Source organism: Mesoplodon mirus (assembly GCF_964341445.2).
Source record: "Mesoplodon mirus genome assembly, chromosome: 1".
Taxonomy (NCBI): Eukaryota; Metazoa; Chordata; class Mammalia; order Artiodactyla; family Ziphiidae; genus Mesoplodon; species Mesoplodon mirus.
In genome coordinates, this window is record NC_138976.1 from 17,581,755 (window position 1) to 17,608,460 (window position 26,706).

General features: G+C 42.1%; 1 protein-coding gene across 3 annotated transcripts in view; it reads left to right on the forward strand.

Moving 5' to 3' along the window:
- Positions 1-26,706, forward strand: part of ASTN2 (astrotactin 2) — a gene marked incomplete at its 5' end in the record, with an annotated part of 924,983 nt that overhangs the window by 593,160 nt on the left and 305,117 nt on the right. For all 3 annotated transcript variants that reach the window (XM_082619566.1, XM_082619564.1, XM_082619565.1), the window contains one exon: positions 10,351-10,539. In XM_082619566.1, coding sequence (XP_082475692.1) covers positions 10,351-10,539 — 189 coding nt within the window. The remainder of the gene's footprint in view (positions 1-10,350; positions 10,540-26,706) is intronic.

The window sequence follows — 26,706 nt, forward strand, 5'->3', positions numbered from 1 at the left end:
CAAAGCGGAAGTTGGCTCTAATAATGGAACACACTGACCTGGAGAATGCAGACAGAGATTTTAATTTTCACTGTCAGTAACGAGTTGTAGAGGTATGGGGGATATTCACTCACGCACTTGTTTTGCTGTAGTTTCAAGTTTTAGGCTAGGCCTGAGCTCTGACCTCCCCGACTGCTGATGGAAAGATGGGGCTTTACCGCTCAGAGTGGACATAGAACGTGCACTTGCCAGCTTTTTGTCACAAAAGTACAACCTTGCACTCTCAGCTGTTTGAAACATTTGCAAGAGCTCAGGCGCGAGACATATTCACAGACAACTGATGGAAGCACACAAAGTCCAGCCATTCATTCAGATAGGTGTTTTCATATGTGGGTCCTGTAAAACATTAGTTCCATGAGATGCTCAAAGACAAAAAAAGGGAAGTTCCAGTGGCCAAGCCCACATGGAAAAGTCTGCACTCTAGAACTGTCTCTTGAAGGTTCACAGGGCACCTGAGGATAATCAAAGCTCTAAGTCCTGCAGTGGTAAAACATATCATATTTTGTTGGTTCTAAAGTGCCCAGATTTTCCACATGTTAACATTTTTGAAATTAGGATGTATTTTACTATCGATGGTTTGACAGAGTTTAATTAAAAATTGTTTTTTCTTTCTTAGTGTTAGGTGAAATGCTAGTGTTTCTTATAGGTGTTGAGGGTCTTAGAGTAGATAAAATATTTTATATAATTTAGCCCAAGGTCCTCCATGGCATTCCCTTCCCTTCCCTTCCTTTTCCTCTCCTTCCTTCTTTTCTGAAGAATACTCTTGAGTATGTTACCTTCAAAACGGCTTTTCTAGAAACTCTAAATTTTTCCCTTGAGTGAAACCTGCAGATGGAGGCCACTCTGACAAGAGTTTTACTAATCTTCATGTTGGTCAATGTTGGGACAATCCTGAGAACCTTCATGAGAAACACTAGTGGGATCCATGTGGCTGAAGGCCTTAACTGCTAGGTCACAGAGGGTCCTGGTCCTGATGACCCCAGAGTGGGATTTCTTACAGGTGTCAGGAACAGCAAAGCTGAGAAAACGCCTGCTTCTCTCTTGCCTTGGTGGTAGGATGCTAAGATTCATCCCTAACATTAGTCCAAGTCCATGTGGTATGCAGTTTCTTGAGCTCTTCTTACCCTTAACTTTGCTCTATTCTTTTTTTTTTTTTTTCTGGGATTTGATTCCCTTCCCCATTTAAAAAAAAAGTTTCTAGTCTATGCATTTCATTACATAATTTTATTGATTCCATAGCCATTGAGGAATGAATGAATGAATGCACAGGTAAATACGTGAATAAATAAATAAATACCCTGCCTTGAGAATTTATATAAATGCCATTTCTCTTAGGCCCCAGTTTCTGTTTTTTGAAAAGCAAGCAGATTGGAAGCAGTCATTTGTGCTAAAGTGGAATGAGCCCTAGATTTGGAGGAAGAAGATCCAAGTCCAGGTCCTGGCTTTTCCAAAGTGCTCGTGTGATCTTGGTCAAGGGATTTAAAATGCCAAGCCTCAGGGTCCTTGGTGGCAATGTCAGAATGAAGGTACCCATCTCATAACATTGCTGTAAGGATTAAATAAAACATGCTCTTGGCTAAAAATGTATAAGATTTTGTGGTACAGGCTCTGAATCCCCATCCAATTCTAGTATTCTCTGTAATGTGATGGGTGTGTTCAGGGTAACACATTCACTGCTTTCAGCTAAAATGCCCAGTTTGTATCTCTGTACTTATTTTATTTTATGTTTTTCATTTTGGCATATGTATAAATATAGTTTCATGCAGATCTTGGCTGGTTTCCTGTGAGCCTACACTCTTTAGAATTTCTGTAAGAAAATCTCCCAGACGACAGAATGTTCTAAAGAAGCTGTATAATTATGTCGCATGGTACAAAAATAAGATTAAAAAAAAATAGAAACCAACAACTAAATAGACCTTTGCATAAATCATCCTGTGCCCTGAGGTGGCTTGGGGGAAAGAGTTGCTCACGTTTTAAAACTCAAAGGATCATTTGCATTTATGAGTTCTTTCTCTCTCCCTCTCTCTTTCTCTCCCTCTCTCTCCCCCGACATCTCTAAGGGTCTTACTAAGTGAACCCGGCCTCTTATCTCCCTCCCTTCCTCTCCTGCTGAGCCACAGTCTTTTCTCACCCCCAGGCAAAAGAAAATCACCATGCACCTACAGTTGTAATATGGCTAAAGTCACACACACACATACACACACATTCATATACACACGTCTTGAAGTAGGAACTCCAGGTTTAATTCCTAGCACCACTATTGCCAAGGTGTATCTCCATGGGCAAGTCACTTCACTTCACTAAACTTCAGTTTTCTCATCTGAAAATGGGAGCAACAACTCCTTGTGAAGGTTGTATATTAGTTTCCTAGTGCTTCCGCAATGCATTACCACAAACTTAGTACCTTAAAACCATACAGATTTATTATTTTATGGTTCTGGAGGGCAGAAGTTCTAAAATCTAGGCGTCGGCAGAACTTCAAGGCTGGAGACCTAGTCTCTGTGTCTGTGTGTCTGTCTGTCTCTTTCCTCTGCTTCCAAGTTATATCTCCTTCTCTGATCCTGACACTCTTCTCTACCTCATATGCTCCTATAAGGACCCTTTTGATTACATTGAGTCCACCCAGGTAATCCAGAATAATTGTCCCATCTCAAAATTCTTAACTTAATCACATCCACAAAGTTCCTTTTTACCGTGTAAGGTAACATTTCATGGGTTCTGGGGATTAGGAGGTGGATGTTTTGGGGGAACCATTATTCTATCCACTACAGATGGCAGTAAGGAGAAAAATATATAGAAAAACAAATTTCACTAGACTGTGGAATCTCGAATGCAGAACTGAGCTTTGTGTATACATGTGTGTATGTACATACATATATATGCACATGTATGCACACACACTACATGTATGCATATGCATGTATATATGTGCGTATATAATGTGTATATTCAACTTATATGTAATCATTACGCATGTATAAATATATAAAGTTATATATTAAAAATATATGTATGATGTATGTTTATATGTACAATGTATTTCCAATGAATGGCACAGATAATTTCCCAGTTACGTAGTTTGAAGCAAAAAAAAAATATATATATATATATATATATATATATCAGAAAAGGGTAACTCTGTTGGCTTTAAGAAATATGGATCTAGAAAGAGGCCAGCAGCTAAGATCTGAGAACCACTGGAAGTAAATGTACATTCTCTGGGGAGTGTAAATTGGCTAATAGATTAAGCAGCAGTCATAGGTAACACTAGCATAATCACAGTCACGTTAATCATCATCATCACAGTAGCTGGTGCATTAATTGGCTACTACATCATAGATACTATTTTATCCTTTATGTAAGTTATCTCTAATTCTCACATCAGCCCATGATAAGGATTATTATTATCTCCATTTAACAGATAATGACACTGAGGCCTAGGGTAGTTAACAGACTTGATCAGGGTCACACAGCTGGGAAGCGGTACAGCCTCTCTTTGACCACAGCTTTAATTAGATCCAGAATCTGAACCTGACATTTTGTGTCTCCTTTAGGTAAGGGGGCCTGGAACCTCAATAGATTCACCAAAGTAGAAATTATACAAGCTACATTCTCAGGCTAGAATGTGATAATATTAGATATTAACAGCAATCTTTTTGGCCTATGAATCTATATATTTGGGAATTACAAAAAGCAACCTTCTAAATAACACTTGGGTAAGTAAAAAAATGAAACTTAAATGATCACCTCTTTAGCAACGAGCAGGAGCTGGAAAGCTGCATATCAAACTCATGGAATAGAGGCAAAGCAGTAGTCAGAAGCTCCATGGCATTTACTAAGAAGAAAGAAAGACCAAAAATAAACAAATGAAGCATTCAACTCCAGAAGCCAGAAAAAGAGTTATAAAACAAACTCAAAGAAAGCAGCAGGAAGGAATTAATACAAGTGAAAACTGAAATAAATGAAATAGAAAAAAAAAGAAGCCTTGCCAATAAAATGCAAAAGCTTCTTCGAAGGACAGAGAGAGAACATAAACACGTTAGTAATGAGCTAGGGGCATAACCATAGAAGCGCAGAAGATAAAACAAATTTAATGAGAAGACTGTGTGCAAATTTATGCCAGTAAATTTAAAAGTCTTGATAAAATGCATTATTTCCTTAGAAAATATAAATTACCAAGTTTGAGTCATGATGCTGTAGAAAATCTAAATAGCCAAATAAAATAATATGATAAGGGAGCTAAATGTCTACAATTGAAAAGAAGACATCAAGCCCAGGTGATTTTATATGCGGGTCTTACCAAATCATCAAGGAATGGATAACCTCTATCTTATGTAAACTGATCCAGAGAAAGAAAATAAAGGACAGTTTTCTAATTTATTCCATAATCCTAGCATAATCTGAATACCCAAACTGGCCAAAGATATACTCATTCATCCAGAAAAATCTGGTTGATGTATTAGAACTGATGGGCTCCTTCTGTGGTAGGATGAAAAATCAACTTTCAAAAATCAAGAATAACTTTCCTCAATATCAGTAATAACTAACTAGAAAACATAAGGGAAAACAAACATGAAAACTGATCATATTCCTCAAGTGGAAAATACTGTAATAATAGAAGCTATCACTCTACTATATCCTTGTGCACGCTGTATTTCAGACACAACTCATTTAATCCTCACAGTGGCTCTGTGCGGTGGGAACTTCTTCATAGATAAGCAAAGGAAGTACAGAGAGGTTAAGCATTTTGTCCAGGGTCACACAGCAAAAAATGGTGGAATCTGGATTTGGACTATTGTGGTCTGGATCCAAAACACCTGCTTGTAACCTCTACCATAGTGCATTGCATAGATACCTATGAATAAACCCCCACCAGATATGTGCAATATTTTTATGACCTAAAGTCTAAAACTTCAGTGAAGGTTTTAAAAGAACACTTGCTAAATGGAGATGCAAACTATGTTTCTGAATTAGAAGACTCCGAACTGTAAAGATGCTGCATCAATCAGCCAGGATAAGATGGGCTATGTTGCTGTAACAAATGAAGCCTCCCAAACCCAGGAGATTGCCCACAAAAGTCGATTTCTGGTTCACACAAGGTCCGTTGTAATTGAGGAAGCATTCTTCCATCCTGCAGTATGAATCTGGAACACATGATCTCCAAGCTTGCCATAGCAAAGGAAGAGAGGGCTTGAGAGTCATGCAACATGTTTGTAAGGTCTGGATCTGCAATGACTTATATCACAGCAACACAGATTCCATCTCTCAGAATCCCTTCACATGGTCCCTTAAACCCAACTGCAAGGGCAGCTTAGATGCGTAGTCTACAGGGTGTCCACAAAGAGGATCCAGTGTGGTGAACATAAGACATCATCTCTGCCTCACTTGTCAACAGTGCTCAGCACAGAGTTGACTCTCAATGCATATGTCTTAAAGGAAAAAAAAATTAACAACTTTCCCCCATTTAGTCTACAAATTCAATTTAGACAACCCAAAATTCCACTAAAGTTTTACATGAAATTTGACAAAACAACTCTAAACTTTATCTGAAGGGAAAAATGAGTAAGAACAGTGAGGAAATTTTGAAATAGGAAATTAGTGTTCTTGACAGGGAGAAGACTTACCTTGCTACATTCAAAACATGCCATAAAACTCTATTAATGAAAATAGTGCAGAATTATTGCAGGAATATACAGATAATTAAATTAAATTTCCAACTATGTATATGTGGTACACATAAGGATTTAATACATGACAAAAAGGCCTTTCAAACTACTTAGGGAAGGGATGGCTCCTTCAGATACTCATCTACCCATTTTAAAAATAATTAAGTTAAAATAACCACTCCCACCATGCACAAAAATAAATGCCACACAGATTAAATAACCAAAGATGAAAAAGCTATATAAATACTACAAGAACATAAAGAAAGATTAGGGTTTTTTTAGCATCTTTTTGGCTTCCTAAGCATCACACAAAATTCAAAAGCAATAAAGGACCAGAATAAAGAGGTTATAAGACATCAAAAGCAATATTAAAATGCAAGTACAGACTGGAAGAAAATTCGGAAGGTGAAAGATAACTACTGAGAAAATATGCAAAACATATACAAACCAATAAGGAAAAAGACAAGTCTCACAAAACATGGATGGATAATGAGAAATACAAATGACCACGGCATGAAAAGATGGTGAACCTCGCCAGTCATCAGGGAAATGCAAATCCAAAAAAAAAAGATTAATTTTTGCCATCCCAGATTGGCAATAATGAACATGACAGATATGGAGAAATGAGTTCTCTCATTCATCAGTGATAGGATTGTAAGCTGGCAGTGCCTCTACAGATAGCCCTTTAGTAGATCTATCAAAATTTAAAAATTCATAAAACATTGGTCTAGCAATCCCTCTTTTAAGAATCTGTTTTATAAAAAATAAACTCAAAATGGATTAAAGACCTAAATGTAAGGCCAGACACTATCAAACTCTTAGAGGAAAGCATAGGCAGAACACTTCATGACATAAATCACATCAAGATACTTTTTGACCCACCACCTAGAGAAATGGAAATAAAGACAAAAATAAACACATGGGACCTATTTCCTTTCACAGCAAAGGAAACCATAAACAAGACGAAAAGACAACCCTCAGAATGGGAGAAAATATTTGCAAAGGAAGCAACTGACAAAGGATTAATCTCCAAAATTTACAAGCAGCTCATGGAGCTCAATATCAAAAAAACAAACAACCCAATCCAAAAATGGGCAGAAGACCTAAATAGACATTTCTCCAAAGAAGATATACAGATTGCCAACAAACACATGAAAGGATGCTCAACATCATTAATCATTAGAGAAATGCAAATCAAAACTACAGTGAGGTATCACCTCACACCAGTCAGAATGGCCATCATCAAAAAATCTACAAACAATAAATGCTGAACGGGGTGTGGAGAAAAGGGAACCCTCTTGCACTGTTGGTGAGAATGTAAATTGATACAGCCACTGTGGAGAACAGTATGGAGTTTCCTCAAAAAACTTAAAATAGAACTACCATACAACCCAGCAATCCCACTACTGGGCATATACCCTGAGAAAACCATAATTCAAAAAGAGTCATGTACCACAATGTTCATTGCAGCTCTATTTACAATAGCCAGGACATGGAAGCAACCTAAGTGACCATCGACAGATGAATGGATAAAGAAGATGTGGCACATATATACAATGGCATATTACTCGGCCATAAAAAGAAACTAAACTGAGTTATTTGTAGTGAGGTGGATGGACCTAGAGACTGTCATACAGAGTGAAGTAAGTCAGAAAGAGAAAAACAAATACTGTATACTAACACATATATATGGAATGTAAAAAAAAAAAAAAGGTTCTGAAGAACCTAGGGGCAGGACAGGAATAAAGACGCAGGCATAGAGAATGGACTTGAGGACACAGAGAGGGGGAAGGGTAAGCTGGGACGAAGTGAAAGAGTGCCATGGACATATATACACTACCAAACGTAAAATAGATAGCTAGTGGGAAGCAGCTACATAGCACAGGGAGATCAGCTCAGTGCTTTGTGTCCACCTAGAGGGTTGGGATAGGGAGGGTTGGAGGGAGACACAAGAGGGAGGAGATATGGGGATATATGTATATGTATAGTTGATTCACTTTGTTATAAAGCAGAAACTAACACACCATTGTAAAGCAATTATGTTCCACTAAAGATGGTAAAAAAAAATCTGTCTTATAGAAACACACACATGCATAGTGATATATGTACAAAATTCTTCACTGTGGCACCATTAGTAATAACAAGCACCTATAAACAACCAAAATGCCCATCAATAAAGATTAAGTAAAATCGTTATGGTACATTTATACTGCACAATGCCAAACAGTCATTAAAAAGATCGATCTATACATATACTGATTTGAAAAGATCTCCAAGAATTTAGGTACAAATGCATATCTCACAACAATGTATAGGGTAATTCTGTTTATGAGTTTATTATGAAAAATTATAATTTTAAAATATATATGATATAAAAATTAAAATAATATATTGTATATTATAAAAAGTGTAATATGTATATAGTAGATCTCTAAATGCATTGAAAAAACCCTACAAGAATACATAATTATTAACAATGATGACCACTGGAACAGGAAGTAAGGATATGTGTGGAGTGGAGTGAGAAATGAAGAACTTCTGTGTTTTACTCTATAGACTTTGATAATATCAAATCTTTTACAACAACAATGTATACATTCATAGGTGCACGTGTGTGTGTGTGTGTGTGTATGTATGTGTATGTGTGAGAGAGGCAGGTGGGGGGAGGGAGAGAGAGAAGAGGGTGAGCTCTACCCAGTATATCATTTCCCGTATTTGCTGGGAACCTTTTGGAATAAATGGATGGGACTATACTTTATTGAGAACTTACCATATACTCTGCACATTTATATAACTCACATTATCTGTACTGCAGCTTTTTGAAGGGAGAGTTGCATGTATTTAATAGATGCAAAAAGAAGACAGGATAGACTTGACCAAGGTACCAGGATAGCCCTCCTTCCAAGAGCTTTCCACTGTACTTTGGGCAGGAGCATGTAAACATTGGAAAGACAGTCGGTGCCTCTGTGCAATACACTGGGAGTTAGAGGAAAACAAGGACAGAGTGACAGCTTGCTTCAGACGTAAGGTGTTCCTGAGTTTTCAATAGGAGTGATCTTGGGTCATGTTTTCAGCTCTGCCTGCCTACTTCCTGCCTTCAGTTGGGTTCTATGTCTCTAGCATCAGCTAGTGGTTCCTGCATCCTGGGTACACTTTCTTCCCAAACCATGTCACAGAGCCCCTCCCTTCTCCCACATGAGCCTTTCTGCAGTCAGATTCAGTAGATCTTCACTTCATCCCATGAAAGGAAGGCCGATAAGAGACTGACTACTTTCTACTGACTCCAATTAGCATAGTGTAACCAGGGTCATGTCATGCAAATAAGAACAAATGTATTTGGAAAAGACAAGTGAGGGAAGAGTTACCTTTGTTGCTAGACAGACCTGATTCTGAACGTCAGCTTTGCCACTTACTCGTGGTGTGACATGCTTTATTTCGTGGCTCCTCCTGTTGCTCTCTGTAAAGCAGGAATGATGATACTACCTTTTTCGTGATTAGAAAATAAACATACAAAGTGGCTAGTCAATAGCATATGCTCAATAAGTAAATACCACCATTGCCACCATTACAGCCTCTCTATATTTATTGTGTTAAGTACACTGCAATTTCTAACTGTTGTGCAGTCATTGTATCATGGAACCTCATAGCAGCCTAGTGGATTAATGTAGGATAGCAGTGTCTACCCCCTTTTACAGATGAGGAAACTGGAGACCAAAGAGGTAAAATGACTTGCCTGGTTCACATATATCACAAGGAACAAAGATGACATTCTACAGCTATCTTCAATTGTACAGCCTATTCTCTTGTGTCTTATTTATTACGTGCACCCTACCCTCAAGTGCCTAGCAAAGGACCATGAGCAGATAGACATTCACAGAATTTCAGTTTCTGAATTGATTTTCCATAGGCTAGGACCTCTGCTTTCTCTTTTCCCCCCCATGCCTCTCTAAGAGATTTCTTTCCCACTGTAAACATCCCAAATTGCAAATATTTTTTTCCACAGCCCATTCAGATGCCTGTTTGGGCCATAGTGGAGCCCATCCCAGTTTCAAAGGCATGTCAAGGGCCCCTCTGCTGTCAGGATTAGGTAGTTAGAGACCAACAGAGGCTGCTAACATTGCTAATTGAACAGAAGCTGTGGCTGCTGCCCCGATGCCCGCCGCCCCCCCCCCCCGCCCCCGCCATGCGCTGTCCATGGTCCTGGAAGGATCACCTCTGAGCTACAAGGGCAATAAAAACCTTGTTTTTGCTACAGTCTTCAACCTTGGCCAGCAGATGCACTGGGAATAGGTTCTGGTTTGAGAAGCTAGTTGATAATTCCCTGTGAATTGGTCTGTCCTGCTTTTTAAAGTTTGTGTGTTCATGGAAAACAGTTTTTAAATTTGCTTTGTGTATGGATGTGCTCTCCGACTTCCCCCTCAACTCCTCCAAAATGTCACAGATGACTTTCCTTGAATTTACCAATTTGCAGGATTAATGTGCTTCTCTCTAGACACCTGTGCCCTAGATAGATTCCAGCCAGAATAGCTGTATCCATTCCTAACTTCTGACCTGTTTTGCAGGCAAAGGAGGCCTCGGTTTTAGGTCAGCCCCAATGGGGGCGTTGAGCATGCGCGCTAACTCTTGGCCCTGTTTTATCGTGCAGTTGTGTGGAGGAGTTCAAGCTGGCTCCTGATGGAAAATCCTGCCTGATGCTCTCTGATGTCTGCGAGGGCCCCAAGTGCCTCAAACCTGATTCCAAGTTCAACAACACCCTCTTTGGAGAGATGCTACATGGTTACAACAACCGGACCCAGCATGTGAACCAAGGCCAAGTCTTCCAGATGACCTTTAGGTATGGGACACACACCTGCACTTCAGTTATCAAGTCACTGACCCAAAATCTGGGCAGGGGGAGGAAGCCATGGGCACCATGGGATAGAGAGGTCTATTACACTGGTCAGCATCTCCCCCAAATTACTAATGGCCTGTGCATGAAGTATCAGCAGTCAGCAAAGTCCATTCCCTGAAGTTCCTTTTCCACTGACCTAGCCTTTATTTATCCCACCCTTCCATTTTCTAACTCTATCCACATATTTGCAATTCAATCTTAAATCATCCTGTAAGTACAGTTAATGGAATTTCTAATGTGATTAATCTTTCCGTCTATTAAAAATAAGTATCTTATGTAGGCTATTCAGGCAGTTCAAAAATAAAGACATTTAATGAACGAGAAAATAAAATTCACATCACCCAGAAATAGCTAGAATTAACATTTTCTTGAACATTCTTAAAACACCTCTCTCTCTCTTTCCCTCTCTATCTGTATATCAGTGTACACATACACACACACACACACACCACACAAACACACAGACATGCCGTTTAGGAATTGCTTTTCTTGCTCATCAGTATGTCAAAGACCTCTTTCCCTGTTAATAAATACAGAGGTACATGTGAAATTAAAAGATTGAGACTACTCTCACATAAGAATAAACAGGACAGGGACTGGGTTGGCCAAATGTTATGAAGATTAGACATGCAGTGTACTTGTGAATGTCTTCTTGGGAAAGTTGAAGAAACTGGGGCTGTTCTATCTGGAGAAGAAAGGCCTTAGGTGGGATTTATTCATGCCTGAAAATCTGAAAACCATAAGATGGTAGCATGAGAAGAACTGTTCCGTGTATAAGAAATGATTATCTTAAAAAAAAACTATACTTTGAGACAGTTTTGCATAAAAATGTAATAGGATATTATTCCAAAGAAGGGTTCTCCCTACCATGTGAGGTCATGTCAACAAAAGTCAGAACTGGTAAGAAACATCACCGTTATAATCATCCTCGTCCTCATCCTGTCATCTAATTAATAATAATTGTAAAAATAATAATAATAATTGTGATTGTAGTAGGAGTAGCTACTCTTTATCAGGAAATACTCTATATGTCAAGCTCTTTGGTAAATATTTTAAAAATAATAATAACGACTAACACTAATTTAGCACATGCTGTGGGCATTCGAAACACTTTCCATTCCTTGATTTAATGTCATCCTCACAATGGCCCCGTGAAGCAGAGGCTGTTGTCATCCCCTTTATACAGATGAGAAGTGGCAGTGTTAAGTGACTTTCCCAAATCTCCCTTACAGAAAGTAAAAGAGCCAGGGTAGTACCATTTTAGCTTCACAATGAAAACCCTTTGAGATACCATGGCCTCCATTTTACAGTTGAAAAGTCAACACCAGAGAGGTAAACTGACTTTCTCCAAGTCACCATCTAGTGAGAGGGGTAGGGAGGATTCAGATGTATATCTGGCTGACTCCAAAGCCCTGCTCTTATCTTCTAATCCAACATACCTTATCACTTCCCATTTTATAGAACTAGAATGAAAATGTGAATTCCATAAAACTATTCATCTATGTAGTTATCACATGCTCGTTGAGCACCTGCTATGTCCCAGGTACCATGCTTCAGACCCTGTGGTGCTTAGATATAGTGTGTGTGTGTGTGTGTGTGTGTGTGTGTGTGTGTGTGTGTGTAATCTTAGGTACTTAATTTATGGCAGGAATTATGAAGTAAAGATGCAGTGTTCCAGGTAATCAGTTAACAGTGGGATCTAATTTAGTTGGAGTAGAGTGTGTGCGTGGCGGAGGGGGAGTACATTTATTGGATTAGAAAACAGTAAGGCTCACAGTCTACCTTGCAGAGGAAGTGCTCTTTAACTAATTCCTGGAAGATGAGTTGGAGCTAGCATTGTAAAAGGTTTCAAGCAGAGACAGATATTCTAAGAAGGAAAAGAACTTGGTTGGTTTCAGGAGAGGAAGAATGTGATGTGGTTGAAGCTGAGTAAATATGGGGTGTGAAGCCAGAGGGGTAAGCAGTGACAGATTATGGAGGTCTTGCAGGCAAAGTCTTTATTCTAATAGCAAAGGGGAGAACTCTTAAATGGTTAAAAGAGGGGACTATGTCATGATTGCATTGTATTTTTTGACTTCGTGGTAGCTGTGCCGAAGTACATTGCAATGAGGGTGGAAAGGAAAACAGTGGAATGGGGTCAAGTAGGTGTCTGTTGTGGAAGCTACTTGAGAATGTTAGTGGCTTCAACCAGGATGATGGGAACACAATTGAGAAAGGGGATTGGGGGAGATATTTGCAAGGTATAATGGACAAGGGCCAGGGAACAGTTGCTGGCAAAGGGTAAGGTTGAGGGAGGATTCAAGGGTGATAGAAGTACTGGCAGCCACAGAGCGATTTAATGGCAGAGTCGAGTCCTCCAACTCCCAGATGCTCAAGCCAAGGCTGATGCTACTTCGTTAAAAAACTCTCGGAGAGGGCTTCCCTGGTGGCACAGTGGTTGTGAGTCTGCCTGCCGATGCAGGGGACACGGGTTCGTGCCCTGGTTCGGGAAGATCCCACATGCCGCAGAGCAGCTGGGCCTGTGAGCCATGGCCGCTGAGCCTGCACGTCCAGGTCCGGAGCCTGTGCTCCGCAACGGGAGAGGCCACAACAGTGAGAGGCCCGCGTACCCCCCCGCAAAAAAAAAAAAAAAAAAAAAAAAACTCTCGGAGAAATTTAAGGGCAATCTGGATGAGCTACTTTTAATTCTGATATTCTACAGTCCTGATTTTCTATAGTTTTAATAGTCTATGAAACCCTGTGTTGAGTACCATGATGGATAGAATAATGCTGCATGGAATCCAAAGGAAAACATGAATTGTCCCTGGCCTTCAAGAAAGGAATTTACATGTCTGCAAGAAGACACACACTCCATTAGAAAACAAATATGTGAACACTTAATTTGCAAAGAAACGTTCCAAATGATGCCAGTGGTTTTCAGAGTTCCCATACGAAGACTTTTGAAAGGAATTAGAAGGAATAACAAAGTGCTTCATAAAGGATGAGGCTTATGAACTGGAGTTTGAAGTGATGGCAAAGAACAGTGCCTCTTGGGAGAGAGAAGAGCTATAAAGGCATTTTCCTGTCCAGGAAGGAGCATGCAGAAGCCCAGATATATTGATAAGCGAGGGGAGTGGGAGGGACAGGAAAACAAAATCTCCAGATAGAGCCAGCTCCAGATCCTGGCCCCATCCCTGACAAGCATAATCCTACTGCCCCATCTTTCAAAAGGGGTGTTTCATCAGATACCGGTAACTGTAATATGGCAACATTGCTTGCTTTATGTAGTTTGATTTCTCATAGCAACTATCAGAGTGACTGGCATGTGATAAGTGATCAAAGGCACTAGTTCCCATTCTCAAGTGTGAAGGTTAGCTTGGTCCAAAAGAAGGATCCAAATTGGGTAGTAAGGTGCTAGATCCTGAAGGGACTTCATGGAATCCCAGGATCTCATTTGCATGTGGGGAAGGGACTTGGCTAAGGTCACAAGGCAAGTCATTGCGGAGCTAGCCTATAAACTCAGATCTCCTGGTTGTCCAGCATCCTTGCCTTCCCCCCACCAACAGACTGGTTGGTAAGGAGAGCCTGGCTCCTCAAAGGCTGACCTGGGACTCTGCAGGCTCAGACAGAATTTTAGCCCCATCAGGAGTCCTCCTTCAGCCTCAAACACTCTATTTAGTGTTCCCAGCCCTTCCATCTTGGGTCGTCTCTGAATAGCTAGGGCCGATCTTCCCTGATTTGCTCAGGAAAAGCAGTATAGTGAAGAGACCACACTGTTACCTTTTTTTTTTTTAATTTTAACCCCACATTTGTTTATTTATTTATTTTTGGCTGTGGTGGGTCTTTGTTTCTGTGCGAGGGCCTTCTCTAGTTGTGGCAAGCGGGGGCCACTCTTCATCGCGGTGCGCGGGCCTCTCACTGCCGCGGCCTCTCTTGTTGCGGAGCACAGGCTCCAGACGCACAGGCTCAGTAGTTGTGGCTCACGGGCCTAGTTGCTCCGTGGCATGTGGGATCCTCCCAGACCATGGCTCAAACCCGTGTCCCCTGCATTAGCAGGCAGATTCTCAACCACTGTGCCACCAGGGAAGCCCCACACTGTTATCTTTTGACAACAGCCTCCAGATGTAGGAAACTCCCCAGACTACCATTATATTAGAGTAGCCCATTTCACTTCAGCTCGCTCATCCTTGGCTTCAGTTAAACTTTCTTTGCAATTATTTCTGTCCCCAGACCATGTCACCTCTTTGAGCCACACGCTAAGGCAATTGACTTCCCTCTGTGGGAAGGTGAGTGGCTTCTGATGAAACTAAATTTATCTCTTTCAAGTCTCCTTTCCTGAGCCCCAGATAAAGGGGAGTCTGCGGCTCCTTTGTCCTTCAAGTTTCAGAAGGCAGGCCTGTAAGGTTCTCAACATCAAAGGCTGTTGTCATTTCCCGCCTCCTTCTCCTTCCTTGCTCTCCTCCTGCAAGTAAGCTCCGGTCCAGTCCTGCAGAGAAGCCAGCAGGCACCCCACCAGCCCCATATGCTGCATTTCCTGACAACTGCCTGGCCTGGGATTTCAAACTCTCTCCCAGCTAAAGAATCTGCTGTGCGACAGTCACAACTCTGCTTTGTACTCCCCCCTGCCCCTACCTGGATCCCCACACCTAGCAACTGCTGATAGAAGACAGGTCTGCCTCTCATGTCTTCTCTTGAATCTCTGAAAGAGCAACCTGGATTTCTGCTTTCAAAAAGCCTCACGTTTCAAATCTCTGAGCTGGACAAACTCTTAAAAACTAACAAAATTCAGACCTAACCTCTTATCGTATAGCTGGAGAAACTGAGGCCCAGGAAAGGATATTACTTGCCCAGTGCTCACCATGACTTAGGGCCCCACTGAGACTGAAAGTTTGAATTTGTGACTCCCAAACCAGTGTTCTCCTGGTTTCTGGGTCTGTTACAAGGGACGTATGTAACTTCTCCATACTCCATATTAGTGTGTGCTAAGACGAGCCACCTGCTTCATCCCTGCTGTCAGCAGAGAGTGAGGACTCGGGTGTCTTGGGGATGCCGAATTCATAACGAAGGGGGCATCTTAGGCAAAGCCCACTTGCACGTACATGATTCTGCAGGAACTTGACCCCATTCCTGGCTATCTCCTCGGGTTGCCGCACGTAGGCTGCAGCCTGTCTCTGGGAGAGGAACATGTGGAGGCGTTTAGGACCCTGACAAGTCCAGGACTTATCCACTATGTGGGAAGATGAAGTATGGAGCAAGCTCTGAGACACAGAGAAAGATAGCGGCAGAGTGAGAGTGATGAGGAGAAGCAGTCAGAAGGACAAAGCTGAGACGTGCGGAGAGACAAGGATGGAGGAGATATGGAGAGTCAGAGCACAGAAGGAGGGATTGCCAGGCACAGAAAGGGTTAAAGAGATACAGAGTAGTGACAAGGGTTAAAGAGATAAGGAGGTAGATGGTGAAAGGTAGGGGAGCCGGGAAGGAGTGAAAGATGAAAGTCTTGTTCTGTAAATAGGTTCATTTGTATCATTTTTTTAGATTCCATATATAAGCAATACCATATGATATTTGTCTTTCTCTGTCTGGCTTACTTCACTTAGTATGATAATCTCCATCCATCCATGGTGCTGCAAATGGCATTATTTCATTCTTTTTAATGGCTGAGTAATAGTCCATTGTATATATGTAAAATGAACTTATTTACAAAACAGAAACAGACTCACAGACTTAGAAAACAAATTTATGGTTAACAAAGGGGAAAGGCAGGGGGAAGGGATAAATTGGGAGTTGGGGATTGACATATACACACTACTATATATAAAATAGATAATCAACAAGGTCCTACTGTATAGCACAGGGAACTCTGCCCAATATTCTGTGATAACATAAGTGGGAAAAGAATTTGAAAAAGAATAGATACATGTATATATACATATATGTATATATGTACTAAGAAAAAAAAAAAGAAACATGAAAGGCTTGAAGGAGGGACCTAAAGTGATAGAGAAAGAAGGACACAGAGTTTACAGTGAAGTCACAATATAATTTATTCCCAGGAGGGAGTAAGGGTTGTTTTAAGAGACTGGGTGGTGCCCGGAGAGAGCTCTGGATTAGGAGTTGTGTTCAGATGGATTATGAATGCACATAAAAGCCTTTGGTAAAATGCCAAGTTCTGTGCAAATGTGAAAAGTCAAAGATCTCACTTCTGAATTGCCCCCAAACGCAGTAAATGATGTCAGGCTTTGCTGTTTCTAATCCCTTCCTGTGAACTGTGTTGGTCTTAATGACCCATGCAGGATCACCATCAGAATTCCCTTCCCTTAACTCTTTTTTTTTTTTTTTTTTTTTTGCGGTATGCGGGCCTCTCACTGTTGTGGCCTCTCCCGTTGAGGAGCACAGGCTCCGGATGCGCAGGCCCAGCGGCCATGGCTCACGGGCCCAGCCGCTCCGCGGCATATGGGATCCTCCCAGACCGGGGCACGAACCCGTATCCCTTGCATCGGCAGGCGGACTCTCAACCACTGCGCCACCAGGGAGGCCCCCTTCCCTTAACTCTTGATCAAGGAGGGATTGGCACAGACTGTTGGAGTGAGATAAACTCATCAGAGGTTGGTGGTATTTGCTGTTTTGTTTGTTCATTTGTATTTTACTTCCCTCCCTCTCCCATCCTTATCCATCCTACCTCATTTTTATAAGAAAGAAAGGTCAACTTTGCTTATAGATTGCAGAGATTTAGATAAACATCGGTCAAGAACTATTATTGAGCCTGGAGTCTCAGAAACTGCACTGAGAAGTTGCTTGGGAATGGGGGCTGAGTGAATACAATGGTGGATTTTGCAAAAGCCTCATCAAAAAGACTGTTCTACCAGCCACAGACATTTACTCATAGGCCTTCACAAATGACCTACAAAGAATGTAAGGTGCTCATGAAAAATTTACTAGAAAGGCACTTGCCAGCCTGGTTTGTTTATCAGATGTGCGTGTTGTACAGCATAAGAGGACGGTCTTGGGCAAGATGTGGGATTCAGGATGAGGCACCACCAGCCCACGCCTGGTGAGACAGAGGGATTCTCTTTAAAGATTTGAGGAAAGCTGGCTTTCACTTGTGGCACCCACTTGTTCCCCCGCTTGAAGGTCCTGAGTCACATCTTATTAAGTTGCTCCAAAGCTATGGTTTTTCTGCTGCTTTCCTGGGACGTGGTTAATTGTACATGCTGCTTCTGTATCATTCCCTGTTTTCTACACTTTAATCATGTGTGTACGTTTTTGTGTGCCGGGTCCTATACTACATACTTTGTTTTCTCACTTAGTCTTTCCAAGACCTGTTGCAAAGTAGCTCTTAACAACTGGGTTTTACAAAAAAGGAAATGAATGTGTCAACCAGACTGCATTAAGCTTTGTCTTGATGACACACAACTTCAAAACTACAGTGGGTTCACAGGAAAGTGTGTGTGTTGCTCATACCACATGCTGCGGACAGAATCACAGTGGTTCTGCTCACCCTGGTGCTTGGGAATCTGGGCTGACAGAGCATCGTCTTCCATGTGCTTCCGTGAATGCTATCGTAGTGGGGAGGGAACTTGACTCTCATTACTTCCTCCTAGAGGTGACATTCTGCTCACATTGCATTGGTCAAATCAAATCTCATGGTCATGGTGCCCCTCCAAGGGTTGAGCTGAGACGTGAAATCCTGTTATGTGCAGAGAAGCAGAGACCCAGAAATATGTGGGACATCAATACTGTTTACCACACTGAGGCACAGAGATGTTAGGCTAACTAGCCTGACAGTCATACGGCTAAAAACTGACAGCACATGGGTCAAACAACAAAGCCCATTTAGCAGTAGTGCCTCCCAGGCTCCCGGGATACTCCTACTTCATATCACCACCTCTGAGAACTGTAATTAGACTAACGTTCTCTTCTTGTCAGTTTCCTTCATTCAATCCCAAGGAACGATAGACTTTATAGATGGGAGGACCTTGGAGAACAGTTTGTACAACCCCCTCCATTTGTAACATGAGATGCCCAAGGCTCACGGTTTTTAAGTGAATTACCTAAAATCCCATATAACTAGTAAATAAATAAGGCAGGCCTCCAACCCCCAGTCTATTGGTCTTCTCTGTATTCACTTGGAAGACTTAGGGAAATAGCATCCAACTCCCACACTGTACAGATGGTAACACCAAAACCAAGGTTCCATAATTAACAGCAGAGCCAGGCAGGGAAGCTGTTTTTCTAAACTCTTAGGCCTGAGTGTTTTGTAGTATACCACGATCTTATTGTAAAAAAGAAAGCAAAGGAGGCAGGTAGTGGAGAAATTATCAATCAAAAGTAGCATTAGCTTTTGATTTTCAAGGACATTCCCAGCGTCTCTATGTAGTAATATTCCAGCTCTTGGCAAAATCTTCAACTAACGACCTAGAGGCACAGCTGCATGCTACCTTCTCTGGGGGATCAATGGTGAGATCTTTGAAGTGGATTGAGTGACAGAAGTTGGAGGCTGGATCACAGGAGTCAGGGGGCAAGTTTCCCTGGGGTCCTGACTCCTGGGCTGACTGTGAAGAATCTCCTTTCTGTGTGTCCATTTTTCCAAGGTTTCCTAACATCATCCACAGGAGTCAAACCCAATATGTCCAGTGTACCTTAGGTCCTGGAGTCAGAAAGTCTTCATTCCTGTTCTACCACTTCTACCACTCTTGGCCATTCCCCGCCTTCTGACTTCTGTTGTCTCTTCTGTATATTAAAGTGAGGGCAGAGCTCAGACAAAGACTGAGGGCTTCTGACCTAGAATACAGCACTCTTTTTACTCAACTGCCATGGCCAGGGGCCTAGTGAAGCCTTTCCTACCTACCTGATCATAAGAATCATCTAGGGCTATGCCAAGACCCACCAATCTTTACCGCCCCCCCCCCGCCAGATAAGGGGCCTGGGAAAATGAATTTCCACTGTATTCCCAGGTGGTTCACATTATCCAGCAATTTGGAGATACAGTGGCCTGATGTCTAAGATGCGAGGCTCTAGAGTCCGAGTTCTAACTTGCCACTAACCAGTTGTCTGACCTTGGGCACATTAGCTCATTAAGCTCACTTTCCTCATCTCTAAATTACGAATAATAACAAGACCCACTTCCTGGTGGTGTTGTGGTGATTAAGTGAGATTGGCCCCTGTTTCATCCCTATTCTCAGCAGACAGGGAGGATCCTGGTGCCATAGCGGGCGGCCAAGCCAATAGAGGAATCTTAGGCAAAGGCCATCCTTATGTGCATGATTCTGCGGGAACTTGATCCCATTCTTGGCTGTGACCCAACACAAGGTGTCAGGGTGCCACCATCAGAAGTAACAGGACCCAAATCCCACCTCTGCCATTTCCTAGCTGTATGGGTTTGGACAAATCCTAATCTCTGAACCTCAAGATCGTCAACTGTAAAGTGGGTTTTACCCCAAAATATCCTCAGAGAGCTATGGTAAGGATTTAACAGTCTAATAAGCAAGGGTCCTAGATCAGTAGGCTTTCAGTAAACATTGTTTTCTTTTCCTTCAATTGTATTCCTCTCCCCGTAGTTCTAGAAGCCACATGGTTAATGAAGATGTATTCTGTTGCATCCCCCCAGATCTCATCTCTGGACTGGAGTCATGGTCATCCTCCCAACTTCCTCCAACTAACACATGTTTTGGTGCATACATTGCTTTGGTGAAATGCCCAGGGTAGAGACAGAAATGTAGCCCTTCTTGCTCTATGGGTCTGTTGGAGGTGGACAGCTCAGCCAGCAATGTGGGATGGGGCAGCAGCCAAGGTCACCTTCTTGTGGGAGTATTTATCCCAGCCTTTGGAGAGATATAATCTCGCTGATGTGTTGTATCACCTGTGTCCTATAGGGTAGCCCGCTTTGTCTGAATGACCTACAGTGAAATACATCTAATTAGCAATGTGACATTTAGATGCTCATGTGTGCTATGTGGAATTTGATAGCCTGGGCCCAGATCCAAAAGTTTCAGAACTATATTAATCTACCACCTCTAGGGTGATATTAAAAATATTTAATGATCAGCATAGAAGTGGCATTGACCAATCAAAGAGGATGTCCATCCAAACAGAATGAAGGTTTAGCTGTAAGCCCTTCTGGACCTCACATCAGTCTTGCTCACCTTCCACCTTTCCTGATTTCCTCCCCCTCTTATCAACTCATCACATCCTCTGGTACATTTCCTCAACACCTTTAAGCATGACTGATATTGGAAAACTATTTTTTCTTTTCTTTTTTATTAAAAAAAATTTTTTATTATTATTTTTTTTTTTTTGCGGCACGTGGGCCTCTCACTGTTGTGGCCTCTCCCGTTGAGGAGCACAGGCTCCGGACGCGCAGGCCCAATGGCCATGGCTCACGGGCCCAACCGCTCTGCGGCATGTGGGATCCTCCCAGACCGGGGCACGAACCCGTGTCCCCTGCATCGGCAGGCGGACTCTCAACCACTGTGCCACCAGGGAAGCCCTTTTTCTTTTCTTTTTAAAGCCTGTTTCTGAGGGGCATAGGCAGATATTTCTCCCATGACACATGTGGACAGAGCAGATTGCCTATCATACTTCTTACATGAGAAAACTGAAGCTCAGAAAGGTGAGGCGTGGCATCCAAAGCGCCATGTGCATATGGTCTAAAACCATCTGATCCTCAAAGAGCAAGAAAGCAAATAATAGCTCATCATCATCATTATACACAAAACCTCTATCTAAAAGTAGGAATTTTCGGGCCTCCCTGGTGGCGCAGTGGTTGAGAGTCCGCCTGCCGATGCAGGGGATGTGGGTTCGTGCCCCGGTCTGGGAGGATCCCATATGCCGCGGAGCGGCTGGGCCCGTGAGCCATGGCTGCTGAGCCTGCGCGTCCGGAGCCTGTGCTCCGCAACGGGAGAGGCCACAACAGTGAGAGGCCCGCATACCACAAAAAAAAAAAAAAAAAAAAAAGTAGGGATTTTCCATACATCGGCTTATAGCCAGAACGCAATACACATGAAAACACTAGTGCTTCTCAAACTCTCATGTGCATACGGATGGCCAGGGTGTCCTGCTAAAATACAGGCCGTGGTTCAGTGGGTTGTGGGTAAGGCCTGAGACTCTGCATTTCAAAGGAACTCCTGGGTCTGAGGACCAGTTTAAATAGCAGAGTGTTAAACTGAGCTTTATGCTAGATGTGAGCCCAGGTTAGGCCTGAGAATGGAAAAGGATGGGTTCCCCTCCATGTGCCTGTTTGAAAGCAGCAACTGAGTCCCAAGTCCAGTGGCACAAGGGCACCATGGTGTCCCGAAGGAGTCTCCCCTCAGAGTGACCAAGTGCAGAGACGGTTTTGGATTTGCAGCAGCCAGGGCGGACAGTGCTGTCCTGCAATTCAACAGGCCCCTAGTGCATAATGTGGCACAATTCATTCTCTGCATCCATTCGTCTGCTCTGCTCACTGTTGGGTACAAGGACACTGAGCATCAGTACCGATCGGGAAGGCACTTATCCTGACTCCAGTGTCCTGAAGCTGCAGCTGGGTGCCCAGATCATAGCCTCCTCCGTCTGCCCACACTACAGTTCCAGCCATCATTGGATGCCGTGGAAGGTGCTTTCCAGTGGAGAGCTGGGCTACAGTCTGCATTAGATCAAAGGTGGAAGGCAGACTCCTAGAAAATCAGGGAGAAATCCGTTTGGGAGGGGACATTGGTCTGGGTGAAGCTTTATTTTTCTTAAGTGCTGAGACCGAAATCTCATACCGTCGAGGCTCATTAGTTTAATTGGGGACAGAGGAAAGTAGTAAAATTAAGACCTAGTGAAAGATGCTTTTTATTTATTTATTTTTGTGAGAAGCAGGGAATTGCGATCCATTTTTAGACAAGGATTCTCTAATCTCCCTCCCTAATTATAGTAAGAGAAGAAAGAAAAATAGCTACTTTATTTTTAAAAACATTTTGTTCTCAATGTTCACATCTCTAAATATTCCAAGCATGGTCATTTTATGAGGAAAACAATTTATACACAGCATATTTTGAATGTTCTCCAACTAACCTAAAGACGTAACTGTAATCTGCAAAAGGCACTAAAACAACAAAAGTAACCAACCAGGTCTGTTTCACTTCTCTTCTCAGTTTTCTACCTAACCCCCACTCCTTTTGGTTTTGTTTTTAATATTGTCTTCAAAATCCCCGACTACATTCTTTCTCTCGGAGTCGGGAGCCTATCCGAATCATGGAGGCATCTGAAGCAGAGACATTTTTTTAAGGAACCTCAATTTCATTACATTCAAATGCAGGCAGTAACTCACGCAGGTCGAAGCACTCAGAAGGAAAAGTCTGGAGGGAACCTTCAGAGCAGATAAGGATAGATTGTAATTAGCACAGTGATTGTTTGTTCATAATGGGTGCTTCCAAAGTGACTTCAGGCGGTTTGTTCTCTTAAATATCTTCTGCCATTACCCACCCCCCCACGGTGATCTTGTTTACACTGCTAATGTAATAATGTGCTTAGCAATCTCTTATAAATAAACACTCCAAAGGTACAAGCCAGACTAGCCCCTAGCCAAGCATTATACATCCTTAATTAATGGAGTCCACAGCACTGAAATTTACTATATTTGCATTATGCTAAGGCAATGCCTGTATATTACTCTCTGAAGAAATCACACTTCAGAAGTCCTTTGTTGTTATTGTCGTTCTGTTAATTACAAGAGGGAATGGGATGTCACCATAGGACTGCACTTGAGGTCAGAGATTCCAGGCCTGGCTTTACCACTTATTCTCATTTGTTATTTAACAAGTTTTCATTAAATAACCCCTCTGATGTATTAAGCATTGAGAATGAAAAAAATGGAGACAGACCAGGTCCCTACTCTGATGTAGATGGACCACTGGTCCAACCTCGGTGTGGTAAGCAGCAGGGAAGACTTTTTGAAAGAGATGCTGGCTGAAACCTGGAGGGTGTGATGACCAGTTAGCTAGGTGGGAGAGTGCACCAGGCAAGTAAGAGCACAGAGCATCTGCAGACATGAACATCAGGGTGGATCATGAGGAAGGTGAGGGGATGGGATTGTAGAGATAAACCATGATGAAGGATGGACCTTCAATCAGGAAGGGTTATTTAAGCACCACAGTAATGGGACCATTGCTGGCTGTAAGACTCTGCACTGTCTTCGAATCTTTCTGAGCCCAGTCTGCTCATCACTAAATCAGGGAACGTAATAGTACCAATCCCATAGGAGAATTATGGTGGGGGGGCGGAGAGGTGATGAGAAAAGTCAGGTTAAAATGCTCTGTAAAGTGTAAAGACGTGCAAATGTTAGTGACATTTTCCTAACATGAATCTGAGCATCTGTGAGATACCACTTACTCCAAAATTATGTGCTGGAGTGTGCGTCCTGGCACATTTGAGATCATGTGAGATGCAAATTCACCAGCATTACTTTCTTTGTATTCCTTCCAGAGAAATGAAAAAGTAAATCTATTCTAAGCTCACGTTAATAAGCCTATGCATGTGAATCAAGAAAATTAATTTTTAGGGGAACATTTCCATTTCAGGGAGATGCCCTGAATAGAAATGTATTTAGTAACAATTCTGATGAAAGATATGATCACAGTTTATTAGATGTGAATTAATACAGAAAGCTCCAAGGGCAGTGGCTGGGGTTTTATGTAACATCACCACTGAAAAATTACTATTACTGATAATGTAGTGGAACACCTCAAAGGTGGCTTTTAAGAGTCCAAAATGAGCATTTATTTTTATGTCTCATAAGATGCTCAGAGGTGCCCGTTAAGTGGGCAATTAATTAGCAGGCACAAGCCAGGGGCCTGTGACGCAGGCATTCGGTGCATCCCTTACCCCTGTGAAAGAGCCTTAATCCCTGAAGCAGCCAGCCGCCTCTCCATCCTCTGCCAGTGTCCTAGTGCTGTGACCTTGAATCTATTTAGCTTGTGTTGAATGCTTTCTAGCGTAAGAGGAAAGAAATAGGATAAAGGGGTTGGTCTTCCTTGCCATCTCATAACTCAGAGAACTAAAGTTACACCAAGGGATACCCTTCCAAGTTTCTGTTAATTAGCAAACTACTTCTAAGGAGTTAGTGAGGACCCAGCCACCGGAAAGATACAAGCCCAGAAGCTATACAGGCATCTTGCAGCCATACTTGCAAAGGAGAAAGAGACCTAGCTTGAAATTAAACTAAATTGCAATTAAATTCTCCTTCAGCCTTGTGATTCAACCAATAAATATATATTGAGTACTTATTATGTGCCAAGTTCTGGAGATGCAAGCTGAGCAAGACTCACAGAGTCAAACATTGGTGTAAAGGCAAAAAGAATGTTCTTCTCCTTGGTATTATCTAAGGCTGTGTTTCTTAATTTTTTCCTTTCTCAAGGACCTGAGAGCCATCTCTTTGAAATGTAATCATCAATGAAGAAAGCAGAGAAATACATTTGCAAGTTCAGACATCACTGCACTGTGTGGGGCATGTCCCCTGGTTCACCTCCCCTTTGAAGTCCTCCAGGACTTTTCTACTTGCTCAGCCCAGCCTTAAAAAACCCCTCCTGCTCTCTGTTTCAGTGAAATCGAGTTCAGACCTCTCAACCCTATTGCCATAACCTTGAATAAAATCAGTTATTCACGTTAGTTTTTACCCAGTGTCCTTTTTTTCTGTTCCAGGATCTGATCCAGTGCTCTGTTAGAGCAAAATGGCACTGGACAATGTCAAACAGTCAAGCAAGACTTTATTTGAGGCTATTGCAATAAGGGGAGGGAGGTCTGGACTCAATTCCATTGAAACAAAGGATTTTTCATGCTGGGCTATGGGAGTGGAAAGGCCCTGGAGGACTTCAGGGGGAGGTGGACCAGTGGGATGTGCCCACACAGTGTAGTGATGTCTGAATTCAAAGATGTATTTCTCTGCTTTCTTCATTGATGATTACATTCAAAGAGATGGCTCCCAGATCCTTGAGAAAGTCACCCCTGGGTTATAAAACTGGCAAGAGGCTTTTAAAAAGATTAACATGTTACAGGGCAGAGAAGGAATTTACAGTGACAAGTTTTCTAAAGGAAATGCTCTAAGAAAAGGGAGGTCAGGGACCTGGAGTCGGCAAGAAGCTTGCCTGAAGTTTGACCAAGCTGGGCAAACCTTAAGCCAGCTTAGTTATTAGCTTACCTTGAGTTGTTTGTCTCCTTAGGCTCCTCTTGGCTGTGACATTGGGGTAGGCTGATTGTTTTACTTGATTCTTTATAGGCATTCAATTTACGACGTTCAAGAACAAAAGCAGTTTAAGAGACACCCAGTGAGGAGTGGTTCTCCTTTCCCTGTTTCTCTGTATTCCTTTTCTCCTACCTCCTCTCCAGTTTTATTCATTTACTGGGTATTTTTCCAGTGTTTCTTTATATAAATTCAAGCAAATTAAATAGCATTCTCTCCTTTCTCTCACAAAAGGTGCATAAAATATATTGTTTTTCACCACCCTCACTTATTTATATCTCTTAAAGATCTCTCCACAGACAATAAATTTTTCAGTAATGACACAGAACATTCTAGTGCTGGGGTTTGGGATCCCATTGGTAAATGCCATGCCACCATAGAAAAAGTAGGGGCCCCAGGGAAATGGAGTGACCTGGGTTTTGGAGATGGGTGATTCCACCTCTTGGGCCTCACACAGGTGATGTCACTTGTCTTGGCCTAATCTCCTCATAGGTAAAATAAGCATGCTTACATCTCATTATGTTGTTGTGAGAAAACTAAGATAAGAATTTTGAGGAGCCTGATCCCAGTAAAAGTAACAGTAGTGGTAGTCGTAATAATAATAGGAATAACAAACATAGACGGTATTTACCTCCCACCAGGTACCACTGTATCTTCATTCAATCAAAAATAGTTATTAAGTACCTATTACATGCCACTCATGGTTCTAGGGTACCAGGACTACAAAGGTGAACAAAACTCATAAAAACCCTGGCCCCATGAGTTGTATTCTAGTGTGGAAGACAATCAGTCAATAAATATGTACTATGTCAAGTGTGTGCACTATGGAGGAAAGCAGGAGAAGGAGGCTAGGCTGCACAGGGAAGACCTCTTTGCTAAGGTGACATCTGTGCAGAGATCTTAGGTAGTGAGTCTTGCAGATATGCAGCTTCCAA